General features: G+C 38.8%; 2 protein-coding genes across 2 annotated transcripts; both read left to right on the top strand.

Moving 5' to 3' along the window:
* The first annotated feature begins 418 nt into the window (after nucleotides 1-418).
* Nucleotides 419-1167, top strand: LOC122008917. The gene is made up of 3 exons (XM_042564826.1): nucleotides 419-511; nucleotides 589-803; nucleotides 877-1167. Exons 1-3 carry the CDS (start codon nucleotides 419-421, stop codon nucleotides 1157-1159), a joined length of 591 nt encoding a protein of 196 aa, XP_042420760.1. The 3' UTR covers nucleotides 1160-1167.
* Nucleotides 1168-5397: 4230 nt separating this feature from the next.
* On the top strand, nucleotides 5398-7506 carry LOC122011578 (LIM domain-containing protein WLIM2b-like). Its single transcript, XM_042567960.1, has 4 exons — nucleotides 5398-5663; nucleotides 6675-6774; nucleotides 6866-6897; nucleotides 7370-7506. The coding sequence occupies exons 1-4, from the start codon at nucleotides 5508-5510 to the stop codon at nucleotides 7400-7402; spliced, it is 321 nt and encodes a 106-aa protein (XP_042423894.1). The 5' UTR covers nucleotides 5398-5507; the 3' UTR covers nucleotides 7403-7506.
* Nucleotides 7507-9563: the final 2057 nt, after the last annotated feature.

Here is a 9563-nt window from a genome sequence, read left to right as displayed (position 1 = left end):
TATTAAAAAAATTCTTACTGACATTCCTTTGATTTAATTATTTAATCATACAATATATATTTTATTTTTCACTATATACAGTTAGGATGTAGAAATATCAGAATTTTAAACTCACTCCTACAGTTTGGTTGGCGTCAGAATCGCTCAACCTAATAAATCAAACGTATTATCAAAATCCAGCTCGTCTCCTATTTATTGCGCACTTATTATGGATCTCCTCCAACGATATATATGCAACACGCATTCACAAAGGATATACAGGCCACAAATTCTCAGAATTCTCAGCAGGTTTAATTTAAACCCTATTAGTCATTCTTCTCTCTCATTTTCTCTAAAATTTACATTCTGCAGCTTCATATTTCCTTTTGGATATCTCAGTGTTGAAGCCGCGATTTGATCCGTTACCTCGCGATCAGCAATGGCCTTGGAGCAAAGTGGAAAGATTGGGTCCTTTGTGATTATTCTAGGCTTCTTGTCCTTCATATTGGCTATTGTCGCAGAGAACAAAAAGGTTCCCTCTGCTATCTCTTGGAATTATATTCTTTAGTATTAAGGTTCAGCGTTTCATTTCGCGTATTCATTTTACAGCCTCCGTTTGGAACTCCAATTCAAGGAAAGGGCGTTGTGATCTGCAAATTCCCAAGCGATCCGACAGTGCTGGTCGGTTCTTTGTCAGTCGTTGCTCTAGTTTTTACGATCATAGGAGGGCACGTCGCTGTGTTCTTTAACTACAAAGGGAAGGCTGTTTCAAACAATGTCCTGTTTGGCTACTCCGCCTTATTCGTATTCTTTGTGATCGCTGAGTGAGTCCACTCCTCTTTCTTACTGTGTAGGCATCAGTTCTGTATTCATAAACTTGTTATCGTCTTGTTTCAGGATTGTGTCAACTCTAGCATTTGCGTTCTTGATATGGACTGTCGTTACTGAAGGCCTACACCGATCCCGCAACGTTCACTACGATCTCACGACTCAGTGTCCCACGGCAAAGACCGGCATGTTTGGTGGCGCAGCTTTTCTCGCCCTTGATGCGGCCATCTTGTGGCTTGTTTGCCTCACGCTGACCTTGAACGTAAGAGCTGATCACTTTGAGGACGAGGAGGTTAAGAAGGGAGAGTATGGGCAGGTTTATGCTACTGAATTGGTTAGCCAAGGGGCTTAGCAATACTAATTACGTGCATTTATTTCTTTTATAACATTTGTAATTACTGATTAGTATTAGTATTCTGTACTTAGCTTGTGCTCTGATCTTTGAATTATCATTTTAATGTATAATGATAAATTGTATAATATTATAAGGCCTTTTTTTTTCAACTATTACATTCATGATTTTACTATGAATTTTTATATATATTCTATTTTTATGTAAAATTTTATAGAAAATGAATAGATATTTTTTTCTATTGTTAATTTGAACTTAAAATTTATCTCTAGTTTCTCCATTTTGTTCCAGCTCTATCAGTTTGCCAATTCAAGCTTCCTTTATTTGATTGGCCTTCCTTGATGACCTGTTAGTATTAAGGGTTTGTTTTGTTTAGAGGAATAAGGATGGAGAATGAAAATAGTAATCATTGATTGTCAATGTTAATATTTGGATTATAAGAATGAGAATATAAATAAGGGAATGAATCCTTATAAATAGCTAGCAATGATTCATTCCCCCTCTCCCTTAATCAGCATTACTCTATTTTCAACAATCAAAATATTCTTTTATTTCAAAAATACTCTGGACCTAATACTAATTTTTCCCTTTGATACCAAATATTCCCGTGCCCCCTTCATTCGCATCCCTCTGTGTTGCAGCCCCATCTCCTCCATCAGCCGACGAAGTGGAAGCTGGTCAGAGTAGCTCCAGCGAAGGAAATCCAGCGTCTGAGTCAAGTACACCATGTTGCTGCCTTGGCAACAACAGCTGTCACTTGCAAAGTTGTTCCCAGACGGTTGCATCATCTCCTGCTCCCTCTCTCCCACTACCACTTCCCCATCCTCCCTGCCAAAGAAATCCAAATGATATGAAAAGGATGACAATGACCCGAAGAACTTGGACGCCATCAGATCTCCCAAGGTCATTCAGTTAAAGATCCTTCAGCCAGGCTGCAACTTTCGCCTCTTAAATGTAAACCACTTCTCAACAACCACCCGACTCATCTACCTGTTGCCGATCAGTGAATAACGGACTCACAGCCTAATCGACAAAGTCGTCGTCCCACTGACCCACCGAGATATGGAGGATGAAGCAAAAGCAATCCAGCTTTATCGCGACACTCGCCAGCGCATCCGATGCAAATCATAGGTTTAGATTCTTTTGCCTCAATGATGGTCACAAGGTCGGGGGCGAAATGGCAAGAGGAAAGAGAGATGTGCCAACGAAAGAAGAAAACGGGAAAAAGTAAAAGCACTAAAATTATCGATAAAAAATCTTATATATTGTAGTTATTTTTTAAACCTTATATTGAGTTATTTAAAATGAAAAAAACTCAAAATATTTTTTAATACATTAATTAATAAGGATAAAATTAGAAATTTATTTCATTAGTATTACTAACATTGATTTAAACCAAACACCGATAATACAATCTTGATTCTCATTCCTATTAGTCCCTAGGGCGTAGCACAGCTGGGGGCACATGGTTTCATGGCCGAAAGATCCAGGGTTCGATCCTCGGGGTGTCATTGCCTCGGGTTAATGTCCCGACCATGCGTTTTCAGTTGTGTACCTGTATTTACCACCCTCCATATCCATGGGACCAGCTCTAGGGGGCCGCTGATTTGGCGGTTCCACATTTGATTCTCATTCCTATTGACCTCATAATCAAACTCATTACCATTTTGAATCACAAATCCAAACCAAATGTCCCCTAAGTTCAAAAATAGATGAATTTGCTCCCGTTGATACCTACATGAATATTTATTATAATAGATCTTATGAACAATTATGAACCGGTGCGAAAATAACTTGCTAAATGTCTAACATCCTCATAGGCAGCTATGCTGGAACATAAACGGTTCTAAAGGGACCGTTAAGATTTTTTTTAAGAGATGAATTTGAGTGTAAAAACTGACATTCATTTAGTTTTAAATTAGAATATTTTTAAATTAGTGGACAAATATTTTTTTAGCTCCTCAAACGCCTTGATGTACTCCTCATCCCATTGGAACTTAGTTGCTCGTCGGAGTACCTTGAAGAAGGGGAGACTCCGATCGGTCGACCGAGAAATGAAACGAGACAGGGCAGTAATCCTCCCTGTCAATCTTTGGGCCTCCTTTAGGTTCTTTGGGGGAGCCATGTCTTGTAATGCTTTTACCTTGCTGGGGTTGACTTCTATTTCCTGCTCGGTCACTATGTATCCCAGGAACTTACCGCTCTTGTCCCCAAATAAACACTTGTTGGGATTGAGCTTGAGCGCATACCTCCTCAGGGTCCTACAAGTTTCTTCAATATCATCACATAAACTTGAATCCCGTATAGATTTAATAAGAATGCCATCCACATAAACTTTCATATTCCTTCCAATCTGCTTATGAAAGACCTTGTTCATAAGCCACTGATAAGTAGCTCCTGCATTCTTTAAACCAAAAGACATAACATTGTAATAATAAGTACCCTCAGTAGTTATAAAACTAACCTTTTCTTGATCCGCCTTGGCAAGTGAAATTTGGTGATACCCTTGACAGACGCCTAGCATACTAATGAATTCACATCTAAATGTATAATCCACCACTTGATCTATACAAGGCAGAGGATAATAATCCTTTGGACAAGCTTTGTTGAGGTCCCGAAAATCAATACATACTCGCCACTTATTACAGGGCTTAGAAACCAAGACAACATTTGCCATCTAGCTTGGAAATTGTACTTCCCGAATATATCCGACTTCCCGTAGTTTATCCACTTTTTCCTTGATAATTTTATTTTAATCAGCTCCGAAGTCCCTTTTCTTTTGCTTGAATGGCCGAGCATCTGGGTATACATGCAAAGTGTGTTCCATAACAGTTGGTGTAATACATTTTACCTCCTTAGATCTCCATGCGAACACGTCACTGTTTCTCATTATGCATTTTACCAAGTCTTCCTTGAGATCAATAGCCAGATCGGTCGCGATGTAGGTAGTAGCTTCCGGTCGGCTGACTTGTATCTGCACCTCTTCCTTCTCCTCATATACAAGAGTGGGCGACTTCTCATGAATGTCATTGATATCCATCCTCTAAACTTTTCGGGCGACATTAGCTTCCGCCCTTACCACCTCCACGTAGCACTTATATGCTACTATTTGGTCTCCCTTGACTTCCCCTACTTGATCATCCACAGAGAATTTTATTTTCTGGCAGAAAGTAGAAACGACTGCCCTGAATTCATTCAAGGCCGACCAACCTAATATAACATTGTATACTGATGGAGAGTCCACCACAATGAAAATCGATCGGCGTGTCCGCATAAGGGGCTCCTCCCCTAAGATATGGCCAATATTATTTGATTCAGTGGTTGTACCTCTTTGTCTGTGAACCCATATAACGGAGTGACCATAGGCTAAAGCTCACTCGGGTTGATCTGCAGCTGATCAAAAGCCTGTTTAAAGATAATGTTAACAAAGCTACTAGCATCAATAAAAGTACGTGAAATGTTGTAATTGACTATAACAGTTTTAATTATCAATGCATCATCATGGGATACTTCCACTCCTACTAAATATTTAGGCCCAAAACTAATTTCTGGCCCTGCTACCTTCTCAGCACTATATCCAACGGCATGAATCATTAATCACCAAGCGTGCGACTTTCTTGCTCGGTTGGAATCACCATCAGTGGATCCTCCATCTATCATGTTTATGCTACCTCGGGCAACATTGCTGTGATTTTCTTCTTGTCAGGCTAATGGTTTCTCTAGCCGTACTTGATCCGACGTTTGTGCTTGTATAGTGGGGAGAGGTAATATTCCCGCTTGTTGTCCACACTACAAGAAAATTTGGATTTAACAACACTTGAAAGACAACGTTTTTTTAAAAAAACGTTGTCTTTTTTCTTTTTACAACGCTTTTAGTGAAAAGCGTTGTCTATCTCTTTATTTTCTTACTAATAGACAATGCTTTTTTAAAAACCGTTGTCTATTACTGATTTTTGTAGGTCAAAGACAACACTTTTTGAAAAGCGTTGTCTATTAGTATTTTTTTAATGCATACGAAAATAATTTTTAAAAAACGTTGTCTATTAGCATTTTTTTAATGTATACAAAAATAATTTTTAAAAAGCGTTGTTTATTGTCAAGTTCTTATCTAAATTTGGGATGATATGAACAGTTGGATAAGAAGTAGAAAACCCTAGATTTCACTAGGCACCCACTTATCTCCCGAATACCTCCCGAACCCCTCTCACGCGTCTTCAATCTCCTCCAGAACCCCTCTCACACAAACCTATCTCACACCCTCTTCGCCGAACAAACCTCATCTCACGCCCTCTTCCTCGACGAGCCCACCACCGGGCTCGACAATGCCGCCTCCTTCTTCGTGGTGGAGATGCTGAAGCACATCGTGGTGGACAAATGCACCAGCACGCAGCACAAATGCAAGGCCTGTGACAAGACTGTCTACCTCGTGGATCAGCTCACCGCCAACGGAATCGTCTGCCATAAGTCCTGCTTCAAGTGCAATCATTGCAAAGGAACCCTCACGGTATTGTTGTTCACCTCCCTGTGTAGGTTTTTTTTCTGTTCTGGGGGGTTTCAACTTCGTTTTTTTTATAATACTCAAAGTAGAGAGTTTGATCAGGATGGGTACTTCATTGTACTAAATGATTTGGAAGATTAGGATTCCAGGTCAATGGTCGATGCTGTAGAGTTGATATTCGAGTTACTCCTGCATAGCAACTATTCAATATGCTATTTTCAGATCATGTTAAAAGCATAGCGATTTTGCCTCCATCAATTACTCGAGGTCATGCAATCCAATAGTCGATTCCTTTCTAAATCTGCTACTTTTAAATGTTGGTTTGTCTATTGTTTATTTGGTAAGGCTAATCACAAACCACAAGACAGAATAAGTCGGGAGCGATTTATTGATTGATGGTATCTAGTTAGCAAGATTACTATTTAACTGAGAGCACAAAGCCTTCGCTTTGAATCTTTACCATCAGGATAAATTCTTGCATAGTTTAGAACCGCAAGGACAAAAGGCGAGCTTTTTCTCAGAAACCTGTTTCTAGTTTATGCCACTAGTAGGAAGAAATTGTAGCACAATTGCATCATCTACAACCGCTTGAATGTTGAGGTGTTGGTGATGGGAAGGCCCGCAAAGTTATAGCTCCATTGGGTTTCAACTTTCAATGTCCTTAATTTTTAATAGTATCTTACTGGGAATAATAATTGACCACTCTCAATTTGAGAATTTTACATGTTTGGGTTAATCATGTTGTTTGAGATGGGGCTTTCTATGTTAAACAATGAGAAGTAACCATTCATCCTTCTTTTCTATTGAAAGCAGAAGGGAATTGTAGAAATAACTTTTTACCATACAGAAAAGAAAAGGAAAGCTTCTATGCTCTTCACCTTTTGTTCTAAAAGCATTAGTTAATATGATAAAAATTCATTTAATTTTTTTGAACATTATAAAGTTTTTGATGACAATGATAAAATTAAGTCGGGAAAATAGTAGTTTTTTTTCTAATTCCTTTCTTTTTCTTCTCAACTAAGTACATATTCATCCATGGAAGGTGTTTTGTATTACAAGCCTCACTTTGAACAACTCTTCAAGGAATCTGGCAACTTCCACAAGAATTTTCAGTCATGTGAAGCTTCATTACCATTAAGAATAATCTGATGTGACTTTCTCATAATAGCTGCACTAGTAGTCGTCTAAAATTTCCCCCTATTTTTCAGCTACAAAATCTGCTGATAAAGCTCCAGAACTGGTTAGTAAAGATCTGCTAAATACTGATTTCTTCAGTACTTATTTTAAATCACTCATCCTTTGTTGTATCAACTAGATTGTAACACCTCCCTATAATTGATTAAATTTCTGTTGTGAAATTTTTTCAACCAAAAGCCACAAGCAGTTTATGTTGTGAAAATCACACATTTACTTCATATTAGCTTTGAAATTTCGAGTTGAATATTTTAATCTTCCAAGGATTGAAAAATATATCGTCTAACCCTAAATTTTATCTTCAGCTCACTTGCAAATTAGTTTGCAGCAGCAAATTCTATATCATCTTTTCGCAGTGTAGATTACTTTGTGAAAATCACAATTTTATCTCATCTTTAGCTTCGAGATATTCCAAGTTGAACATTCCAAACTTTTAGGTGTCTGAGATGTATTTTTTTAGCCCTAAATTTTACTACAAGAAGAACTACCTTATGGTGCTTTTGTCCATTTTTAAATAGAAGCAAGCCATTTATAAATTAGTCAAGTGCTAAAGGAAGATGAGACTAGAGGTGACTCCTAACAATGAGACTCTTAACTTTGCCCATCTCTACATTCGCCAAGTGTGAGCATCTCCCTAGTGGAAGAGAGGGACATTGCAATGTCATCAAAACTAGACAGATTAACTCAGTTCTATGTGCCACTGTCACGCCCAGGTAGTCCCTATCCGAAAAAATTTCGGCAGCATCTCCCCTGTATGAGTGACAATATGAATCCAGAATACATATATCTATACCTTGGCCACACACGGCTGGAACAATACAATACAAATAAGAAACAAACCACGCAGTTTATATCAACATCTCACACAGTTCAACATATAATCAATCCACGCAGTTTAATAAGGAAAGATGATATAGAATCTCGAAGATATATGTAAACATCCTACTCCACTACAACGAGGAAAGACAAAATCCACGAAGTAATGAAAATATATCCGCAGCGGAAAACCAAAAGTAGTAAACCCAAGTGTTCGATATAAAGTCCACAATACAAACCCACAATACAAGTATATAAGATGCAAAAGCAAAATATAATCCGACAAAGAAAATCCTCGCGATAATGGGGCTAGCGACTGGAATATCTCCCGACGGCCTCAACCTGAAAAATAGTAACAACGGGGTGAGTTCAAAGAACTCAGCAGGTAATCCAATAGATATGTACAGCAACATATAACTACCAGCAACAATCCTACGGTACAGTATCCTAATAGTATAACAGATATACATAGCTGGAATAAACTGTATTAACCAGCAATAGGCATAAAGTACAGTCTATAGCAAGAATAATAAGAAGATGCATAACGGAAATAAACTGTACTCACCTGCGAGGCTTGGGCAAATGACTGTGGACATACACAGATAAAGATAGTCAGAGCAAATATGCATGTATCCTGTATGCATGTCAATCATATGCAGTCACCCAAGTGCACCATCTAGTATGCAACAATCACAATAAATACAATCTGTGCATATGATGCAATATGACATGGTCACCCCTGACGCCAGTCAGCATCTCACACACAATGGTGAGATCGCGTGGGTAGGGCTGTGACACCGTGCACTCTGCCGTCACTACCCCTGAAGAGTGACCGAGTGGACGGGATGCACCGGAGTACACCTATCCTCCAACCTCAACTATATGAGGGAGCGCAATGCTCTCATCTCCCGGTACGCAATGACGGGGAGGGACCCCGGTGTGCTACCACGCTGCCTATCACATTACCCATGAGTGGAGCCTCCAGCGGAGCACCACCGAGCAACCTACACACCCTAAGTGCTGTGCCACTACCCATGCAGTGGTCACGTGGTGCGCAGGTCAATGTAGCCGGCCGACGAGCTGAACAATAATGGAGTCGTCAATCGCCCAGCATGCAATCATCCGATATGGTGCATGCGGCTACAGTATGTCATACCTGAACATATCCTCCTCTATATGTGTAGATGCCAAACAGACAAACACATATATAACAATGATAATAAACAGCATAAACCCAACAACACATATTCAGCATGTATAACAACTAATCCAGTATAGTGAAGCACTATAAATATCCATATCCACGAACATATATACACATGGTAAGAAGTAAAGGTATACCAGCCTAATGTATAGTAGATAACAGTAGAAGCATGTAGCAGGTATCAACTAAACTAAACCCAGGAAAATACTAACTACCAACACTAGTAAGAATATATAAACTGCACATATCATAAGACACTATCAAAAGATAAGTCAAAGGGTACCCGCCTCAAATAGAAGGTACAGTCAATCCAAATCTGAAGTCGAGACGCCCGTCTCGAATCAGAGTCCTGTGTAAACAATACATTTACTTTTATTTAGCTAGAAAACAAACAAATAGCTAAATAAATCCTAAATAGAAATTTAGGGATAAACCCTAAACTATATCCCTCAACCTTTCTAACGGTTAATTAGGGTTAATTACCTTAACCCCAAACAACCCTTTAGATAGAAATCCAAAACCCAAATCCATATAACCTAATTAATCTACTCAACCTAATGATGATTAATTATCAATAGGTATCAAGATCATACCTAATCATCTAACACATGATCTAACAAATATCCATATTCGAAACATGATCTACATCCAAGATCGAAAATCCAATACCTTACCTAAATTCCTAGCACTGT

Source organism: Zingiber officinale, chromosome 8A, assembly GCF_018446385.1.
Source record: "Zingiber officinale cultivar Zhangliang chromosome 8A, Zo_v1.1, whole genome shotgun sequence".
NCBI classification, from domain to species: Eukaryota; Viridiplantae; Streptophyta; class Magnoliopsida; order Zingiberales; family Zingiberaceae; genus Zingiber; species Zingiber officinale.
The sequence above is the reverse complement of the archived record's forward strand: the minus strand, read 5'-3'. Positions and strand labels throughout refer to the sequence as shown.

Coding starts and splice junctions, on each gene's coding strand:
- LOC122008917 (XM_042564826.1), top strand. CDS start 419: ATGGCCTTGGAGCAAAGTGGAAAGATTGGGTCCTTTGTGATTATTCTA. Junction 512..588: donor TTGTCGCAGAGAACAAAAAG/GTTCCCTCTGCT, acceptor TTCATTTTACAG/CCTCCGTTTGGAACTCCAAT. Junction 804..876: donor GTATTCTTTGTGATCGCTGA/GTGAGTCCACTC, acceptor GTCTTGTTTCAG/GATTGTGTCAACTCTAGCAT.
- LOC122011578 (XM_042567960.1), top strand. CDS start 5,508: ATGCTGAAGCACATCGTGGTGGACAAATGCACCAGCACGCAGCACAAA. Junction 5,664..6,674: donor ATTGCAAAGGAACCCTCACG/GTATTGTTGTTC, acceptor TTTTCTTCTCAA/CTAAGTACATATTCATCCAT. Junction 6,898..7,369: donor CTGATAAAGCTCCAGAACTG/GTTAGTAAAGAT, acceptor ATTTTTAAATAG/AAGCAAGCCATTTATAAATT.